General features: G+C 55.5%; 7 protein-coding genes across 7 annotated transcripts; 4 read left to right on the top strand and 3 right to left on the bottom strand.

Moving 5' to 3' along the window:
• The first annotated feature begins 141 nt into the window (after positions 1 to 141).
• On the top strand, positions 142 to 1156 carry K437DRAFT_251224 (uncharacterized protein). Its single transcript, XM_013385310.1, has 2 exons — positions 142 to 673; positions 790 to 1156. Exons 1-2 carry the CDS (start codon positions 255 to 257, stop codon positions 887 to 889), a joined length of 519 nt encoding a protein of 172 aa, XP_013240764.1. The 5' UTR covers positions 142 to 254; the 3' UTR covers positions 890 to 1156.
• K437DRAFT_259359 (uncharacterized protein) lies at positions 1048 to 2480 on the bottom strand. The gene is made up of 5 exons (XM_013385309.1): positions 2246 to 2480; positions 1910 to 2108; positions 1660 to 1799; positions 1341 to 1572; positions 1048 to 1259 (listed from the first exon to the last, which is right to left on the bottom strand). Exons 1-5 carry the CDS (start codon positions 2293 to 2295, stop codon positions 1185 to 1187), a joined length of 696 nt encoding a protein of 231 aa, XP_013240763.1. The 5' UTR covers positions 2296 to 2480; the 3' UTR covers positions 1048 to 1184.
• A 479-nt stretch (positions 2481 to 2959) lies between these two features.
• K437DRAFT_259358 (uncharacterized protein) lies at positions 2960 to 6896 on the bottom strand. Its single transcript, XM_013385308.1, has 9 exons — positions 6760 to 6896; positions 6526 to 6662; positions 6392 to 6454; positions 6250 to 6326; positions 6073 to 6183; positions 5758 to 6003; positions 3678 to 5694; positions 3150 to 3603; positions 2960 to 3061 (listed from the first exon to the last, which is right to left on the bottom strand). Exons 1-9 carry the CDS (start codon positions 6780 to 6782, stop codon positions 2992 to 2994), a joined length of 3198 nt encoding a protein of 1065 aa, XP_013240762.1. The 5' UTR covers positions 6783 to 6896; the 3' UTR covers positions 2960 to 2991.
• Positions 6897 to 7242: 346 nt separating this feature from the next.
• Positions 7243 to 9501, bottom strand: K437DRAFT_22141 (uncharacterized protein). Its single transcript, XM_013385296.1, has 3 exons — positions 9266 to 9501; positions 8663 to 9100; positions 7243 to 8596 (listed from the first exon to the last, which is right to left on the bottom strand). The coding sequence occupies exons 1-3, from the start codon at positions 9468 to 9470 to the stop codon at positions 7311 to 7313; spliced, it is 1929 nt and encodes a 642-aa protein (XP_013240750.1). The 5' UTR covers positions 9471 to 9501; the 3' UTR covers positions 7243 to 7310.
• Positions 9502 to 10454: 953 nt separating this feature from the next.
• K437DRAFT_259357 (kinase-like protein) lies at positions 10455 to 12936 on the top strand. Its single transcript, XM_013385307.1, has 7 exons — positions 10455 to 10647; positions 10709 to 11374; positions 11445 to 11762; positions 11826 to 11916; positions 11990 to 12074; positions 12140 to 12245; positions 12304 to 12936. Exons 1-7 carry the CDS (start codon positions 10601 to 10603, stop codon positions 12884 to 12886), a joined length of 1896 nt encoding a protein of 631 aa, XP_013240761.1. The 5' UTR covers positions 10455 to 10600; the 3' UTR covers positions 12887 to 12936.
• Positions 12937 to 13088: 152 nt separating this feature from the next.
• Positions 13089 to 16047, top strand: K437DRAFT_259355 (alpha/beta-hydrolase). The gene is made up of 3 exons (XM_013385306.1): positions 13089 to 13863; positions 13938 to 15540; positions 15616 to 16047. The coding sequence occupies exons 1-3, from the start codon at positions 13404 to 13406 to the stop codon at positions 15983 to 15985; spliced, it is 2433 nt and encodes an 810-aa protein (XP_013240760.1). The 5' UTR covers positions 13089 to 13403; the 3' UTR covers positions 15986 to 16047.
• A 718-nt stretch (positions 16048 to 16765) lies between these two features.
• On the top strand, positions 16766 to 18144 carry K437DRAFT_259354 (PLC-like phosphodiesterase). Its single transcript, XM_013385305.1, has one exon. The coding sequence runs from the start codon at positions 16923 to 16925 to the stop codon at positions 18036 to 18038; it is 1116 nt and encodes a 371-aa protein (XP_013240759.1). The 5' UTR covers positions 16766 to 16922; the 3' UTR covers positions 18039 to 18144.
• The last annotated feature ends 18 nt before the right edge of the window (positions 18145 to 18162 follow it).

Raw genomic sequence — 18162 nt, 5'->3', positions numbered from 1 at the left:
ACACTATAGACAGCGCTGCGTGACGCTGTCTCATCTCCCGCTCGCTGTAGGGAAGTTCGTTCCGCCCCTGCTGGCCTCTCTTCCCTTGACCACTCTCGCACTCATTCTACTTTCCAGTCCATCAACGGCAGCGGCAAGATTCTAGCATCTGCCTCTTACTGTTATCGTGCCTGCACGCGCCCGCCTAGGCAGTAGCAGTATTCCTAGCCGATATCAAACCTCTCACATCAAGAAGAGCCAGGAAGAGCCCCAGGATGTTGTCCACCCGTGTCCTGCAATTCTCGCGTGCTTCGCGTGCTCTAGCTGGCTTGGGGGCGCCCAACTCGCTGCCGCGAGCACACCGCCTCCGCACGACCACAGGCATCACGGGGCTCGCCGTGCATCCCTCGCCGCTGCCCGCGCTTGCAGGAATCTACAGCTCGACGCTGTCATTGCTCAAGGCACTCCCCGAAAACTCGGTCTACCGCCAGAGTGCAGAGGCCATCACGCAGCACAGGCTCGCCATCGTCCAGAAACACTCGTCAACGCCAAATGCAGCAGGCGCATCAGAAAGCGCGAACGAGGATGTCATCCAGGCGATAGAGCAGGAGCTCGATTCTGGGTTGATCGAGGAGGTCATCCAGCAGGCACAGCACGAGGTGTCACTCGCCGCGAAGATGATCGAATGGAAGAGGTGCGTCCAGGCACTGTCTTCCGCTTTCGACTGCGCCTGTTAGCAGCGCATGCGAATTCCTGGCTGACTCTTGCCCTTTTCATTCCTCTCTGTGATCCGCTTCGTTGCGCTCCCAGCCATGAGCCGCTTGAGCACCCACCGCCTGCCGGCCAATGGCAGTACTTTAGCATGGAAGAGGAGGCAGGCGAAGGGCAGGAGAGCGGCAACAAGGTGTAATTTGTCGCTTTAGACAGACAGGACGCATTCATCGCGACCATGAGCGAAAGCCAAACAATCCTCATGTTTGATTCTTGGAGCCGTACCTTGTTATGATCCAGCCAATCGCCGGTATCTCACACACCAAGCTCGTTTGCGTCCGAGACCATCAGCATAATTTGCTCGAAGGGTAGATTATGGTATTGCAACAGACGGGAGACGGAAGAGAATGATCGAAAGTGGGGCAGATGCGATGCATGCGATATGTGTAGGGTGATGAAGATTGCCACCCCTTGCTCTATGTAGTAGATTCGCTCTATTCCGTCTCTGTATTTGCATTCGCCGATGACCGGTTGGACGACTTGCTCGACGCGTCCTTGTTGGTGCCCAGCTATGCGAGAGGGAGTCGTGCGAATATCATCAGGTTCATCTTTTTCGCAGTATTCCTAGCGACACCTGTCGTGTAACTCACCTCTTCCCCCATCTCCTGTGGGATGTAGTCCTTCCACGAGTGTTCCTTGGCATGCAGGTGGCTTTCGATGATCCGGTCGCCCGCACTTGGGATCTGCGTGATGGCAGCCATGCCGACGAGTGAGGCGAGCGTCAGGCCTTGTGCCCATACACGCGCCTGCACCAGCTTTTGCGCAAAGGATAAAGGCTGCGTCTGGATGAACGCGAAAGTGCCTGCCATGGATGCCACCCAGCTACTCGTGTGATGCCCACGAAGAGCAATCTGCTGTCAACGCACGTTATCCCAATCATTGCGAGCTCGTCACTCGCACAGAACATACCTGCCTGCCACGATGCCGACCTTGTTTTCCTTGGTCCACGTTAGTGCCTTGTCCGCAGTGCTCAGTTGATCCCATTCTCGCTCCGCGTGCGTTGCATACCGCTTCATGTTCTTTGCGCCCTGATCGCTGTAGTGCTCTTTCTGAAGTTTCCGGAAGAATCGGAGCAATAAAAGGAAACCGAGAATCGCAGTCAGCACATGTCAACGAAACTTGGCATGTCGCGTGGCAGACGAGAGCGACGAAGACTTACATTGAAGGCGATGCCGGCCTTATCAGCGCAGATGACACCTGTCATGACGGTGGCGCTCATGACGAAGAAGGACTTGACCGGCAGATTCAGCGCCCTGAACGGCGCCCATGATCGTTGCAGCATATAGGCAGTCGGTGTGGCTACTGCCAACCCGAATAATGACCCTTTCGCAGCTCCTCTTAGTGTTGCATTGTACTGTCTTGACGCGCGCAAGGCGTCGTCGGACGGATTGCCATCGATGCAGAAGCAGGCAGCATGACCGTACCGTCAGTACAACTGAGACGACAATAAGACTAGCCTCCAGCGTCTCGCACCGCCCTGCTCAGCCAAACTCACTCTTGCCGGTACTCGGCGTTACCGTGCTCTGCGTGCGTGCCGAACGACATGCTTGTGAAGCTCGATTCTGTTGCTCTTGCCTTGCCTCACTTTTGGCACCGTTCTATTGCAATCCTACAGTTGCACCTGTACCCTGCCTAACAAGCTTCGCGCAAAATGTACCTTTTATATTAACGTCATGTCGCCAAATGGGATTCTGCTGAGTGTTGATTACCTCCTGGCCCCTCTGCGGTCGTGCTTCGCATTGATGATCTTGGATGACGTCCTGCCCTTGTCTTTATTTTTTTTTGGCGGGCGGCGGCTTTAGAGAGGAGAGCCATCGGTCAGTTCCGGACCTTCGCCTCGCGCCAGCGGCACTTTGCCGAACTGCTCCGCTAGTCTCGTGAACTTCCGGGATCAGCGCGATTTGGCCTTTGCAAGCCTGAACACTGTGCGCCGCGCATGGTGCAGCGAGCGTGGTTATTTCGTCCTTCTCTGTTGCTACGGTCTTTATACCCACGCCATCGAAGGCTGTACATAGCTTAGCGCCCGTAGGACGGTGTCGCGCTCGCTCCTCACCGCGCTTCAAGTGTCGAGCATGCTGACTGTTGCAACGGCACTCGTCAATCTTGCTCATCGCCGCGCACGCTCATTCGCTTGCTACAGTTTGTCGCTCACGGTCCGCGCCGCCAAAGCTCAATCTCTGCAGGCCAAAGGCATCTATCGCAGCACCTGGGATCCCGCAAATGACAGTACATTTAATCAGATCACCACGACCGAACATCGAAGCGCTCGAGCACCTTGACCGCTTCTTCGCAATCCTTCTGCGCACGCTTCCTGCAACGGGCGAGACCGTCGGCGGTTCCCAAATCAGTATTGACAGACCTTAACGAAGAGTTGCATGCGAAGAGTGGAAGAGACTCACCTCTTGAAAAAGATCGGACAGTCCTTGTTGCTACAAATGACATCCTGCGCGAGCGAGCCTTGACAGCGCTGGCAACATGTCCAGAGGCGAGCGAATTCGACTTCGAGTGACGAAGCTTTCGCCATCTTGTCATGGTAGATTTCGTTGATGCGCGGCAAGCAGTTGTTGCAAACGGGAAAGGTGCCCATATTCTTGTGCAGCGGCGTACGACACCCGAGGCACTGCGCGGTGCGCACGGCAAACTTCATTAGACTACCCACGTTCGACGTGGCGACTTGCACCTTGCGCGTATGCTCGCCGGCTAGCAGACTGCTGCTGCGGCTGCCCATGATCGGCTCAAAGATGCGCATCAGAGGCTTCGAGAGCTGGTTGTCGAGGTAGTATCGGGTGTCGATCGGAATGTTGTGCTCCAGCACGTACAATGGGTCTTCCGAACGCTCATACGCTGCTGCTCCTGTAGATCCAAGCAGAGATATTAGCCTGTAGAGCTCGATGCGAAAAGCAAAGACAGCCAACAGGAACACTCACCTTTGCCACCTTTGACGATCACATATGCCACTCGATCGCCCAAAGCCGGCGCAGAGCCCGCATCACGCTTGCGCATCCGCTCAGCAAGCTCCACGTGCGCCTGCTTCGCAGCGTAGTCTGCTTTTGCGAGTGCCTTGGTGATGACCAGCTGCGACATGTCTACCTGGTTCTGCAGCAAGTCTGAGATGATCTGCTTTGCATAGTTCTCCGCCCCTTGCACGTCCCGGTCGATGAGCATTTTGCGCAGGCACGTGTCGATGACTGTCTGTACCAAGCGGCAGTTGTCGCGACGGACAGTCTCGATACCCTTTGTGTCCATCTTGTCGTGCTTTTCTGGCCGCGTCCAGTAGAGCCCAGCGTATCTCTTCTTGCTAATAAGGAGGTATGGGAAATAGACCTTCTCGAACTCGAGCTTGATGGGCCTGATGAACGACTCGGAGACGATTGCGGCTGCCTCTGCTCCTAGCTCCATCGCTTGCTTCAGGCCCGACACGCCGAATTTTACCATAACCGAGTCTGTATCACCATAAATGACTTCAGCGTCGTGCTCGTAGCCGTTGGCGATCGTGTAACGACTCTCCACCATCTGCTTGGTATGTTCGATCATCTGACGACCGTAAGCAGTGACGCTCATCGATATTTCCAGGCATGGCAGCTTGCCAATTGTCGCACCCGTGAAACCATAGACCGAATTCGCAGAGATCTTAAGAGCGAGCTGACGACCATCCAGCACAGCACGCTTGAACGGGTCCGTCTCCTTCTTTAGGTCGGCCTTGGCGCGTTTCCTTGCACTGATTAAGTCTTCCAAGACAGTTGGCAGCAGGCCCTTACGTAGTTTGACTGTGGCAAAGAAGTTGTTGTTCGGCGTGTGCACATAGTCCTCTCCCTCCTTGAGCTGCAGTCGATCGATCGTCTGCTTGTTCAGCAGCGTTGTATAGCACAAGTTATGCGCCATCATGATCGAGGGGTACAGCGAAGCGAAATCCAACGTGGCGATGGGCTTGTCGTAGTAGCCTTGCTTCGGCTCCAACACTGTGGCACCCTCATATTGATCGTCCGTGCCTTCGCTCTTTGTTGACGGAACGAGGTAGTCATCAGATCTTGCCTTGCGAAAAAGCTGCGCGATTACCTTGATCTGCTGCCCTCGGGAGAGTAAATAGTTGAACGGAACGCCCGTGACCCTTGCCATTTCGATGTAGTTGATGAAGCACATCAGCTTGTCCATCAAGCGTTGCGGTAGGTAAGCGTCCTTCAAGCAATAAATCGCCAGACGCCTTCGCGATTCCGGTCCACCATTTTGGAGCTCCGTGATGAGCGAGTGGTGCACATCCTCCTTCTGCTCTCCTAGAAACTCGAAAGAGACCGAATTAAGTGAGTAGGATCGGAGCTTATAGTCGCGCTGCATGACTTGAAGCATGTCGAGCTGCAAGCGCCCTTGCAGTTCTGTATTTTTAGAGTCTCGAGTGCCATACGCCTTCGAGGAGAAGTGCGTGTCCTTTGCCTCGGTTCGTGTCCCTCGTTCCCGTCCGAGATAGGCAAAGTTGTTGGCTTTGAGAGTCTTGGCGCGATCCAACAGGTAGGGAAAGTCGAAGTTGGAAGTGTTGTAACCGATGACGACGTCCGGATCGACCTCTTGGACAAATTTCGTCCAAGCCTCCAGCATCTCCACCTCATCGTCAAAGCTTCGAACGTCACTACCGACAATGTGCGCGCATGAGTTGAGCGTAAAGACGTTCTTGACGAACGGCGCAGCTTCTCCTTGTCGCGTGACCATATTAGCGATCTGGATGACGGGATCAATTTGTGCATCTGGAAAGACACCTTTGCGGCCAGCGCACTCAATGTCAAAGCTGAGGATGCGCAGTGGCGCGACCTTGGACCAGTCGCCATCTGGGCTGTGCGAGATGAGCTTGTCATGCTGACAGTCGACTTCGATCTGCACAAGCGACACCTTCGAAGCCCCTTTGCGAACTGTATATTCTCCGGCCGGGATCTCGATCCAATTCATGCCCACAATCTGCACAAGATTACTCTCTCAGCTGCGTATCTCACCTTTTCAAAGCAGCATCTGCGCACTCACTTGATGGTCGATCATAAAGCGTAGCGTGTATGCGATATTCTCGTACGTGAGAATCTCGTTTCCAGACTCCCACAAGTCTCGGAATGAGATTTCTCCTCGCTCGAAAGATCCTCTGAGCTTTGGTAAGCTGCGTGTATCTGACATGGTGATCTTGATAAAAGCGACGCTCTCGGGCCCAGTGTAGTTCATAAGACTGCGCTTGACGCACATCTCGATCTTCTGCACACCTCGAAAGCCAAGGATAGTCTAGAGTGGAGAAGTCAATGCGTCAGACACCACCACCTCATTGGCAAGGTAACCTCCATTGTCACTCACATTGAGATGGTTTGTGAACGCATCGCAAGTATCGCTGCGGAACCCCTTGGGAGCATGAATGTAAAAGTAAGGCAAGAAGCCTTTGACGTGGGCCAAGACTGCGTGCCCTTCCTGGTCACGGGTCGGCGCGGTCAGCATTTGAGAATGTGACCGTCGCATCGCAACAGAGCAACGCACCTGAGTTACTCCATACATACGGATTGCAGGAGGCGCATTGACCTGTGTGAATTCTTCAATGTCGATTTGTTGAAAGACTGTGGCCAGAGTGCGACATTTAGCAGCGAGTACCTACCTACGTTCAATGTTCAAATCCTCTTACCGAGTGCGTCTTTCTCGGGATTGAAATGTTCCACTGGGGGCCTGGCCCAAATTTGCTTGTCATCTGCAGATCGCAGAGCAATCGAAAAGCGTCAGAAAGCCGACTGGGGACAGCCAACAGGACTCAGCACCTACCTCCTACCGCCTCCGCGTCGTCCTTAAGCTTTTGCAGCGTTTCCGCAAAAGAAGGCGCCGCCGCTTTGCCATTGATCTTGCGTTTCTTGGCCAAATGCACGCCTGATGCATCAGGCGGTGACGGCTCCGCTGTAATTCTTTTTGCAGGAGTGCCAGTCGTGATGGTAGACACGTCAGCATGCACTGTGCTGCAGCTCCAACACGCGAGGTAACCGAATCGATCGTTCGACTCACGTCTCTGTAGCCACGGGCGCCATTTTGCGTATTGGTCCTACCGTCGAGGTTTCCTCACTCACAATATCCTTGAGAGTGACATTCAATCTGCAACAGGCTTTGCTTTCGGATGCCTTCTAGCCTTGCGACGATATCCTTCAGACCTTCAACAGTCGCAGTGAACAAGCACCCAGAGCTCCTTGCGAATCGCGTTCTCCATCATGCTGCGCGCCCGTGTTGAGCCCACGTCCCGCAGACCAGGTATTTTGACGCGTCGCCGCGTCACGCACGCCGTACGTGGCACGTAGCACTGGCCCACTGTGTGAGAGAGATGGGAATGATAGTGTTGCCAGTTGGCAAGACATTCGGTGCAACTGTTTTGCGGGACCTACGACCACACTAGCCTCCTCGCCAAACGAATCTATCTATAGATGGTTTTGTTTGTCGAGACTTCGTAAGTCGAGCGAGGCATGCGGGACCGGCGCGCAACACGTATACACAAAGCTCGACACCTGACAAAAGCAGAAGTCAAGGATGCTTGTCTATTATAATACAATGTAATACTTCGAGCGTTAGGAACTCTCTGATGCCTCCACGAGGGAGAGCAGATTTTTGACGGCATCGGCATCTTCGCCTTCGGCGCCGACGGTGTATCGTACTTCGGACCGACGCAAGCCGTTGAAGGAAGATGCTGCACAGATGGTATAGGCGCCCATGTTCTCGTAGACAAGCCAGTCGCCGACGTTGAGACCTTTGGGCAGGTACGCGAGGTCCCGAACGCAGTCGATCGAGTCGCACGTCGGCCCCCAGACGCTGCAGGGGATGAGCTGGTTGTCGTCGCTTTCGACGAGCAACTTATCGGGGCTTTCGGAGGTGGACTCGTCTACAGGCGCGACACCCGGTGCCTCCAGGTCAGGCCGGTAGGCAAACTGGCGTCGAAGCGTCAGTACTTTCGGGTGGACGATTTGATGGTCGAACATGATGCAGTTGAACGCGCCGTACATGCCGTCGTTCTGGTATAGCATGACTTGCGGCTTGTCTTGCTGCTGCGGCTCGATGCTGTCGACAGCGGTGGAAGACGTGCAGTCGGTATCCGGCGTCGAGCTCTGCTCCATGGCATCGTCCAAGTCGTCGACATCACTGCGGCCGTCACGCCGAGCGATGATGTTTGCAGCGAGGACGAAGGCGCATTGGACGTAGTAACGTCCAGGCTCTGCGATAATACGCAAAGCTTCCTGTCCCTCCCTCATCTCGGAGCCGCCTGCACCGAACTGTTCGAGCGGGAAGAACTCGTCAAGGGAGGTGCGGAGGACTTTGGCAATCATCTCAAAGTTGCTGTGATCGTAGCCACCACCGACATCGAGCAGGCCAAACGTGTAGCCTGCAACCTTTCCCATCTGGAAGGCTATCCGTGCACGCCGGACAGCGTCTCGGAAGCTCTCGGGGTCGTAGCAGCCGGAGCCGACGTGGAAGCTAACGCCGACGACGTCCAGCTCGAGCTCTCTGGCCCTTGCCAGCAGGCGAGGGACCGAGTCGAGCGGTGCTCCGAACTTGAGGCCGAGCTGGCAGACACTCTTCGAATCGTCGGTCAGGATGCGCACGACGAGCTTGCACTTAGGGTGGAACTTCTTCATCTTGTTGAGCTCGTCCAGGTTATCGAATGTGGTCATGGCAATGCCTTGCCTGGCGGCCTGCCTGACGAAGGATGAAGCCTTGCAGGGATTGGCATAGATGATCCGCGAAGGCGAGACACCAATGTCGAGGACATTCTGGATCTCGCCGTTGGACGCGCAGTCGAAGCCGGTGCCAAGGGCGGCGAGCAGGCGAAGCACGTTTGGATCGGGGTTGCACTTGACAGCTGTAGATGCAGGTGGAAGCTTGAGCCATCTCGAGTTGGGTGGAAAGGCCCACTAGGAAGACTTACCGTAGAAGGGGACAATACGGGGCAGCTCCTTCGTCCAACGAAGATGCTGCCTATACACTTCTGCCAGATCCGCGATAAAGAATGCACTCTCACCGTCCGCCTCGCATTCATCAACGTCGATGAGACCGAGTGTTGCTCGAAGCTGGTCGGTAGTCGAGCCCAAAAAGATAGGAGTTTTAAGCTTGGGGTCAGTGTGTTGCAGCGCTTTGGGCTGAATCAGCTGCTTCTTGGCGGCCGTCCCTTTGCTGTCGGAGATGGAATGGGATTGGGTATTGAGGTGCTCATATTGAAATTGTGCAGCCTTGATAGTAAGCGCATATTGCTGCTCTGGCGTTGCCGAAGCGTTTACAGGGTGGTGGATGCGAACTGCCATCGACCCGGAGTCAAATATGTCGAGTGGCCAGTGACCGTTTCTGTCGTATAGGGAAAACAGTTCAACTTGGTAGATGTGGAAGGCCGAAGGCAACGACATCGTGGAAATGATTTTACAACGCAGAATGATCGGCAGAGGGGGCCAAATGAGCAAGAAATGACGTTAATGTCAGACCCAGCTTCCATCACTTTAATATCCCTACTCGTTGGGATGGCATTACTTGAACTCACCCAGAGATGAAGCGCTGCATGTTTTGAGGGTAGCGGGTAGGTCATTTGCGGTGTCGCGTCCATCATGTCGCAAACAGAGGACCGAAATGGTTGCCATGAATATGCCGTAGGCAGAGTGGGCGATCGGCGTCGATGCCGAGATAGAGTGCCAACGAATGATGGGAAGGATGGGTTGAGGGGCCATCAGGTAGGTCCCAATCGACATGGTGCAGATAGGAAGGTGCAAAAAAGGGTTCGAGACAACAATGTTCAGCTTACATTCCTCTCCAAGTGTGTCAAAATGATCCATGATCGCTTGTTGTCCGCGTAGATGGACGGAGCAGCATGTGCGGGTCCAATGGGTGCGGAAGCTGGGTCGCGGAGGCTCCAGAACACCATCAACCCCAGGCGTCCAACGCGACGACAGCTGGAAACGACCTGCCTCGGTAGGAAAACATCCTCTCCTAGTCTGCCCCCGGCTCGTTATTTTTCGCGTAGTACACGCAATTGACGCCGCCGCCTAGAAGATGTTGCCCACCTCGGCCACTGTGGCCGCTACGTCCTTCTTCAGTTCATCTCGGCCACCTCCTCCAACGTCGATCTCGCGACGAGGATACCGCATCATCCGACCATCGTACTCTCTGACTCACCTTATGAATCAAGGTAAGTCCGCTCAGGCGTCGTCCGAGAGGAAATGATTTCGCAATTGGAGTTGGATCCACTTGTATGGGTCCGCCAGCAGTGCCTGTTGGAGGTCACCCGGCGGCCGCGCTCGCTGTCGTTCTTCGCGGAGGGTGTCCGATGCGGGGGTTCCCGTCTGTTTTTCTTTTTTCTCCTTCTTCCGTCGCCGGCAGGCAAATCGGAAAGACTGACTCGTCGACGACCACTTCTTACACAGACATTGCAGGTGACTTAAGGGGAGTAGGTAGTGTAGGTAATAAAGAGAAGTCCAGTAGGTGAAATGTAGCTATGCTCTTCGATGGCCCAAAATTTTCGCTGTGATGCGCGCACAGCCGCAGGGCAGGTCAACTGCGGTGGACGGTTGTGTGTTAAAAAAAGGAGAGTCCTTTTCTGCTCTGCACGGTAGGTACGCATCATCATCACACGGCCGACAGCGATCCTCCTCGAGGTTTCAAAGCAAGGCTGCGTTGATCGAGCAGCAAGCACCCATTCAATTTCCACGAATGTGCGACAGGCAACTCCAGATTGGCGGTCTCCATGTGTACGATCATTCGCTGGCGAACATGCAACTAGTCATGCAATCAGTGACATCGACGTTGCCTGGTAGCAACATTGCAGGGACCAGCTAGCGCATCCAATCGGCACGCTGCGGGCTGCGATGGTGCGTGACCAACGATGAAGCGCTCGGACTCTTCATCGGGTCTGCAAATCGTCCTCCGAACGTGGGTTTAGCCCATTTTGTGTCATGACGCGAGGCTGATCGAATCTGTTCTTGCACTCTAGACGGGATCATTCAGCCATTTATAGCCCAGCTTCCCACTCGCTGTCACTACAGTCTCGTCCGATCGGAACAGGGACTGTCGCTCTCCGTTCCCCTCTGTCCTTGCCGCCGCCAGAGCAAACGGAGAATCCTGAGGAGTACACATTCTGCCCAACGTGCTTGCGGCCATGGAATGGCTCCCGAGTCGCTGGTAATGATGGAACGCTTCCCTTTGAGCCATCGTCTACCGCGCCTCATTACTTTCGCCTCTTGGCGCAGGGGCCCGTAATTGACGAAGGTAGCAGCGTCGGCACGACCCGGCCTGGCACGCCGGTCGACTGTGGCGGCATCTTTGACGAGAATGCTGGAGCGCAAGGGTACTACAATAAGTTCTTCATTGAGCTGCGCAAGCTCGGCCGTGGGGGCTCGGGGCAAGTCTATCTGTGCCAGCATGTCCTCAACGGGAACAAGCTCGGCACTTATGCCGTCAAGAAGATACCATGTGGCAGCCAATCTGACCATCTACTCGAAAGCCTGAAGGAAGTCCACATGATGGAGGCGCTACAGCACCCGAATGTGATACACTACCAACACGCGTGGATCGAATCTGCGCGGCTGGGGCCTTTTTCGCCCGTCGTGCCTACGTTGCACGTGTTGATGATGGCCGCGAACGGCGGGTCCCTGGCAGAGTGAGCTTTCCCCCTTTCGTCTTCTTGAGGTTATCAGAATGCAAATTCTCAATCGTACGACGACTTGCAGCTGGATTTACCTGAGATCTGGACACAAAGTGGATTCTCCTCAACCATCGGGAAGATCCTCTCCAGCGCCCGTGCCAGACCGAGCCCGCGCTGAGAAGCTGAAAGCAGCATTTCGCCGACGCAATGCAGCGAAAAGAAAGCGTGGCCAAGGGCACCTTTCCGAGGATACCCCCGCTGTGCATCTCTTACGGGAGGACGAAACGATCAGCTTGATTCACGACATTGCGTCCGGTCTCTCTTTCTTGCATTCGAGAGGTATTCTCCATCTGGATCTCAAGCCAGCCAATGCGCTGCTGCACTGGGACGAAGACGCGCTTATGTGAGCTTCCCGCATTGTGCAATACAGTTGATTTCAACCAACCTAACAAACACTCTCCACCAGCCCTCGCGTTCTCATCTCTGACTTCGGCTCGAGCGCGTTCTTGAAAGATAGCTGGATGCGCAGACGCTCGGGACATACGGGAACTATGGAGGTGAGGGCCAGTCATGCCATGCGCAGCGTGATCAGCCACCCCTACTGAGCGATTGATCCTCTATGTTTTCTAGTTTATGGCGCCCGAAACGATTCGTGTCGACCCAAGGACTGGTCAGCTGCAGGAGCTGTCCCGCAAAGCCGATATGTGGTCTCTTGGCAAGTATCTAGCTCCCGCCGCTTACAGCTCAGTTGCTCGCTTACAATCTATCCATTGGTTTCAGGAATGATACTGCATTTGCTGCTGTACTTCAAGCTGCCGTACTCGCAAGTAGATGACGTTGATGTCTTGCGCGAGGAGATGCTTGCGTACACAGGTTGGGCTGCTCGGTGCGTTAAATCCAAACCCCTAATAGCTCGCAGTCCGCTGACCCTTTCCTGCCGCCAGCCCGGAAGTACCATTCACGCACACCGATTCCAGGCTGTTGCCACTTCTCCGAGACCTGCTGAACATCGATCCGACCAAGCGGCCGACATCCGAAGAGGTTCTCCAACGCCTCGCCGCGATAAGTGCATCATCATCTAAGCCCGAGCAGCGCAAGCGATCTGCTTCAGCAGGCAAGAGGGAAGCCGAGATTGCGCGAAGTTCGAGCCTAGATCCGACGCACCCCATTTTTACGCGCCGCCTGAGCCTGTCTCCACCAGAATCCTCCGCTGGCCCCCTCAAGCTCCTGTTGCCGTTCGCCCTGACACCCATGCTGCGGCGCGAGTATCCCGTGCTTCTGGCGGGAAGTCTCTTTCTCGTGAAGTACGCAATGCTTGATCTTGCATGCGGTTCAATGAGCCGGCCGCGCAAATGGATCGCATATAGCACACTCATCAGTGGAATTGCCGAGTGCATGATTGCAGCACAAGCTTACCGAAATGCTCGTACCGGCACCCTCAACGGCGCCTTGGCGCCATATCTGTCCGTCACTCTGCTTGTGGTGCATACGGCGCTTCTCGCATTTCGTCGCACGTGCTGTCTGTAATTCATCATCTTCATTGTAGCCTACAAATCAGCTCACGTTTTGGATCTGTTGTCATCCACCAAGCGTCACCATGGCAGCATGGCTGTCGTCACTGAGTACATGATATAGTAATTGTGTGACGTGTACTAGATGGTGTTCATTACCGCTTGCGACTTGTGTTGTTCAGTAGCTGGAAAAGCTTGTTCGGAGGTCTCTTTGGCCGAATGAGCTGAGGCTGAACATGCGGTGATCATGGGCCATGGCCGCAACAGTGGTGATCACGAGCTAGATGCATTCACCCCTGTGAACCAAGTCGACGCGCACCGACCACGCCCTTCACCATTGAATATCATCAAGAGCTGGGGACAAGGGATCAACGCAAGAAACACAAATATCGCTTGAACTACACCGTGTGCAGGCACCGGTAACTCTTCTGGAAGACCGACTGGCCTCTTCCTGGCATCTAGAAGCACCAACTTTGACGCTCTTCCGGTTGCTGCTGGCTCTATCCACAATTGGCATAGCAGAACGTGGTAAAATGGACAAGCCCGACCCGCGCTCCGCCGCACTGCGAGTGTACGAGCTCCTTGCTGGTATACCAAGCGTGTCTTCTTCGTCCTTCACGCCCAACCAGAATGTCGGTACCGATGCGTCCCAGAACATTGGCAGCTGCCTCAACTTGAAACTCAAAACACGCCATTTCGGCCTCGAAGATGACTTGATCAGCAGATTAGCTGTTCCTATCGTTTACGATGCGGCAAGCAAGAAAATCACCGTGCATCGTGCCGCCTTCGACAACACCACCCCAGTAAGCGCAAAAACGGACACTATTGTGAGCGAGAAGGTCTGCCGGGAGACCAACATCAAGATCCTCCTCCGTGAAGTCAATGACGACAGGAAGCAGGACGGAAAGAAGAGAACCGTCGAACTCTGGAAGGGTGGCAATCTCCTCTGTTCAGATAACGTCACTGATGTCCACGGAGCTTTCATCAATGATGGTGCAGTGCGATTCTGGTAACGCGTAGCAGGAGAGTAAGAGACTGATGCACATCCAATCATTGCTGTTTATTAGACATGTTTGGGAGCCTAGACATCAATGGTCTGAGCCGCATCGCTTTGTATTCAGCCGAGGCGCGCAATCCCCACCAAGACGAAGACGACAAAGGCTGCAAGTACGAATATGTGCCCTCCCTCGGCGAAAAGTCCAGCAGCAACGTCAGACCGTCCGTTTTTGTGTTCACTTGGGACCGCTCAGAAGAAGTGCTGGAGGACCTACCATGGGTCAATATTCGAGGGAAATGCATTGGCTCGCTCAGCGACTGCTTGGACCCAGAATTCCAATCGATTCTCTTTGCCCATGCTGAGATTCTTCCGCCCATTCTGGGTGAGACCTCACCGCAATGCCTTGCCACAGGCTACAAGAGCCTGCCCAATGGTGGCCAACGACTCGGCATCATCTACTGCACCAACCGGCCATCAGACTGCTACTCTTTCTCACTGCGATTCGCCTCGGAGGACAAGGCTTGCGACAGCAAAAAGAAGGACAAAAGCCGCAAGCTTCGCTGGGCCACGTCGAGTCCATGTAAGCGCTTATCACCCCTTGCAGGCCCACTTGGAGAGGTGCTCTCGTGGCGAAAACCTCGCAGTATCAGACTGTCGATGAGACGTCAGATTACGATGCTACTAGGCACCCCACAAGGTGGCCCTCACGGCAACGCGACTTACCTTCGTTGCATTGTCCGCACGGTGGATTCTGTCGAGGAGCGGCGCTCAAACCCCGAGATTCGCACCAGGGACGCCCTGGTCACTAAGTTAGCAGATCCGAGTCCGCAAGAGTTTTTCCCATGGCGGGACATCACAAATCCATGGGTCATTCCCCGAGGTTCGGACAGAGAAAGCTCTGCTACATTCCTCTTGAACGGCGTTCGTGAGTCTTTGGCGACGGTTGATGCTATCGGTATCGAAGGCGTGGGCCATGACATTGCTGAACGAAGAAGCGAGGCACACGGCTACGAGATAATCGCTACCGACGGCCGTGGTCTCGTCGTCGCTCAAGCCTCCACGCCAAACCGCGTCCCCACAATCACGGTGTTTCCCTTCTTCAACGCCGAGCTTGCCAAGGCCATCGATCAAGACGGAGAGCTTGTGTATGACGCAGCGAAGCATTCGCAGGCGTCCATCCTGCACAAATATCTCTCGAAAGACCTCTTTTCGGAGATTGTCACCGCAGAAGCGTCGGGTGCCAAATCGATCGTGCTTGGCCACGCCAAAGCGCGCAGGTCCAGGCCCGGGTTGAAGCCACCAACGATCCTGATGCCGCATGGAGGCCCACACGGCGTAACGCCGTACACGTTCAATGCAGGGCATGCGACGCTCGCGCTGCTGGGGTACCAGATTGTCATGCCGAACTACACCGGCTCGATAGGGAACTCTCGCGCATTTGTCGAGCGGCTCGTCGGCCGCTGCGGCGAACTGGACATCGCAGACTGCCTCGAAGCCCTGCGGCTGGCGGGGGTTGCAGAGGCTGATCCGGTGTATGTCATGGGCGGCTCGCACGGCGGGTTCATCAGCGCTCACCTCATCGGGCAATACCCAGGTCGCTTTCTGGCGGCGGCCATGCGCAACCCGGTGACGGACATTGCGAGCATGGTCGCTACCACGGACATTCCGGACTGGTGAGAGGTCTCGTCACAGCCGCCCTCCGGAGCAGCATGCACATACATTCAGTACTGACTCGCATTTCTCTCCAGGTCCTATGAGGAACTTGGGCTTCGGTTCGACTTTGAGCACCCTCCCCTCTATCTGAGCGTGCCGAACTTCCGAGCGATGCGCGACGCTTCGCCTATCCAGCACATCAAGCGTGTAGAGGCGCGCGTCCTGCTGCTCGCCGGCCTGTCCGACCGGCGCGTCCCTCCGCAGCAGAGCATGCTGTACTACCATGCGCTCAAGGCGCTCGGGAAGGACGTGGACATGTACACCTTTGCGAGCGCTGATCACGCGCTCGATACGCTCGAGAGCCAGCTGTGGGGTTTCGAGCGCACGTTTGTGCATTTCGACAAGACGGCCAAGGAGCAGCGGCAAGTGTGGTCGCTCTTGCGCAAGTGGGAGGGGTCGACTTAGATATGCGGAAAGTATCGTACCCACCAGAGTCAAGAGAATGGAAGTGCTGCTCCACCTGTCCTTGCCGCGCGGAAAGCTATGTTCTATATCGTTTGCATTCTAAAAGCGCGCTGAGAGAGGCAGCGGTGAAGCATGGTAAATAGACATGGACATGAGTCGGCAGCCGTGCCGCCCTATCCCCCCCCAGCCGCCGCAACTCACGAAGGTGTCCCACCAAGATTGATGCAAATCTTCGTCGCAAGCTCGACGCTGCATTGCATCTGCTTCCCATTCGGGGAAGAGGCGATGGCTCCTTGCATCACACAAAAATGAAGGTAGAGCTATTGTATGATGCAGGCTGCTTTCTGTCGTCGCACCCCTAATAAAGATGTTGTATTACCACCATTGAGCTGAAATAAGTTGAATGCGTAAAAACGTTCCAGAGGCACGACCTAGAGGACTGTCGGAGTGTATGACATATCGCCCTGATCGCCATGCACGATGATGAATAGCGGCCGAAGACAAAATCGTTCAAGTTGAAAAGCAGGCCGGATGAGTGCGTCGCCGTCGAGAGTTGCGGTCGTCCTGTTTGTACAAGCAAGGCGAAGAGAGCTTGGCCCCATCCCCATGTGAACTACCCGTCTTGGCATCTACGCCTATCCCAAATAGGCAAGGGAGGATGGTGGTTGAAGCCACCACCACTCACACCAACAGGAACCAGTGGGCAGTGCCGCGGCTGCTACTGCTCCTGTTGATTCAACCGTATATATATATCTATACTTGTTGTTCGCAGTGCTGTGCCATGTATCCTGTTTGCCACCAACAAGTTAAAGATTGACCCCAGACTCTGAGCCCTGCAGGCAGGACCGAAGAGCCTTTATTCTACGATCCGCTTCGCTATTCCAAGCACCCATCCCTCCATTCCCCGTCCACACCCAGGTTTCGCGTCGTCGTCAAGATGCTGCCTGCCGTCCTCCTCACAACCCTCGCTGGCATGCTCGTCCCTTGGCAGGTCCAAGGGGTGCCGTACGCAGTCGCCAAGCGGGCAAGCATCTGCAACGGCGATGCAAGTCTCTGCAGCAGGCGGTTCTCCAACGTAACTTTCGTCGGAACCCACGATTCGTACGCCGTCTCCAGCAGCTCCATCGCCGCCAACCAGGAACAACCGGTCGCGCAGCAGCTCGCCGATGGCGTCCGCATGCTGCAGGCACAAGCGCACAAGTCGCCTAACGCGACCTCGGGCTCCGGCATCGATCTTTGCCATACCGACTGCCAGCTGTTCAACGGCGGCAGCCTCGAGGCCTGGCTCGGCTCCGTCAAGACGTTCGTCGACGCCAACCCGAACGAGGTTGTCACACTGCTGCTCGTCAACAGCGACGGCCTGCCTGCGAGCACTTTTGCGAAGGCGTATCAGTCTACCGGCCTCGATGCGAACAGCTGGCAGCCGTCAGGGGGCGAGAGCGCCATCGCGCGCAACGCATGGCCCACGCTCGGCTCGATGATTGACTCGCGCAAGACGGTCGTTTCGTTCCTCGCGAGCGGCGCCGACGTCAGCTCGGTGCCGTATCTGCTGCCGGAGTTTAGCTCGATATGGGAGAACCCGTATAACCAGCTGACGGTACCCTTCAACTGCTCCGTGGACCGCATCGGCGTCGGCCAGGCGGCGAGCAACCTGATGTACCTCATCAACCACTTTAAGGATCTCTCCGCCTTCGGCAGCTCCACCATCGTCTACCCAGACAAGGGCAACCTCAGCACGACGAACAGTGAGCAGAGCATCCTCAGTGACGCCAACAACTGTGCTGCCACATCACCCGGCGCAAGTGGCAACTACCCCACCTTCATCCTCCTCGACTTCTACGACACACCTTCGCAGGCCCCGTTCAAGGCCGCTGCGCAGATGAATGGCATCCAGTACAAGCCCGCCGCCAATGCATCCAAGTCCGAAGGCGGCTCCAGCAAGGGGTCCGGCTCGTCTGGGAGCAGCAGTAGCAGCTCCAGCGCAGAGAGCAGGCTCGCACGGACCGCAGGCGCACTTTCCGTCGCGGCGCTCACCGCAGCGCTGCTGTTGTAAAGTGGTTTGCAGGCCGGTCGAAAGCCCTCAGGAGCAACCGCAGTCTCTGGATAGGTCTTTATTTCATGTATCGTAGACGGACAATCACTCATTCGCACATGGTCATTTTTTATCTCTTTATCTT

This window comes from Tilletiaria anomala (genome assembly GCF_000711695.1).
Source record: "Tilletiaria anomala UBC 951 chromosome Unknown K437scaffold_116, whole genome shotgun sequence".
NCBI classification, from domain to species: Eukaryota; Fungi; Basidiomycota; class Exobasidiomycetes; order Georgefischeriales; family Tilletiariaceae; genus Tilletiaria; species Tilletiaria anomala.
The sequence above is the reverse complement of the archived record's forward strand: the minus strand, read 5'-3'. Positions and strand labels throughout refer to the sequence as shown.

Coding starts and splice junctions, on each gene's coding strand:
- K437DRAFT_251224 (XM_013385310.1), top strand. CDS start 255: ATGTTGTCCACCCGTGTCCTGCAATTCTCGCGTGCTTCGCGTGCTCTA. Junction 674..789: donor AAGATGATCGAATGGAAGAG/GTGCGTCCAGGC, acceptor TTGCGCTCCCAG/CCATGAGCCGCTTGAGCACC.
- K437DRAFT_259359 (XM_013385309.1), bottom strand. CDS start 2,295: ATGTCGTTCGGCACGCACGCAGAGCACGGTAACGCCGAGTACCGGCAA. Junction 2,109..2,245: donor AACGCCGAGTACCGGCAAGA/GTGAGTTTGGCT, acceptor GCGCGCGTCAAG/ACAGTACAATGCAACACTAA. Junction 1,573..1,659: donor GTCGGCATCGTGGCAGGCAG/GTATGTTCTGTG, acceptor TCACACGAGTAG/CTGGGTGGCATCCATGGCAG.
- K437DRAFT_259358 (XM_013385308.1), bottom strand. CDS start 6,782: ATGGCGCCCGTGGCTACAGAGAC. Junction 6,004..6,072: donor CGTTCACAAACCATCTCAAT/GTGAGTGACAAT, acceptor TCTCCACTCTAG/ACTATCCTTGGCTTTCGAGG. Junction 3,062..3,149: donor TGTCCGATCTTTTTCAAGAG/GTGAGTCTCTTC, acceptor CGCCCGTTGCAG/GAAGCGTGCGCAGAAGGATT.
- K437DRAFT_22141 (XM_013385296.1), bottom strand. CDS start 9,470: ATGTCGATTGGGACCTACCTGATGGCCCCTCAACCCATCCTTCCCATC. Junction 9,101..9,265: donor ATGCAGCGCTTCATCTCTGG/GTGAGTTCAAGT, acceptor ACATCTACCAAG/TTGAACTGTTTTCCCTATAC. Junction 8,597..8,662: donor CCGTATTGTCCCCTTCTACG/GTAAGTCTTCCT, acceptor CTGCATCTACAG/CTGTCAAGTGCAACCCCGAT.
- K437DRAFT_259357 (XM_013385307.1), top strand. CDS start 10,601: ATGAAGCGCTCGGACTCTTCATCGGGTCTGCAAATCGTCCTCCGAAC. Junction 11,763..11,825: donor TGGGACGAAGACGCGCTTAT/GTGAGCTTCCCG, acceptor ACTCTCCACCAG/CCCTCGCGTTCTCATCTCTG. Junction 12,075..12,139: donor AGCCGATATGTGGTCTCTTG/GCAAGTATCTAG, acceptor CATTGGTTTCAG/GAATGATACTGCATTTGCTG.
- K437DRAFT_259355 (XM_013385306.1), top strand. CDS start 13,404: ATGGACAAGCCCGACCCGCGCTCCGCCGCACTGCGAGTGTACGAGCTC. Junction 13,864..13,937: donor CGGAGCTTTCATCAATGATG/GTGCAGTGCGAT, acceptor GCTGTTTATTAG/ACATGTTTGGGAGCCTAGAC. Junction 15,541..15,615: donor ACCACGGACATTCCGGACTG/GTGAGAGGTCTC, acceptor ATTTCTCTCCAG/GTCCTATGAGGAACTTGGGC.
- K437DRAFT_259354 (XM_013385305.1), top strand. CDS start 16,923: ATGCTGCCTGCCGTCCTCCTCACAACCCTCGCTGGCATGCTCGTCCCT.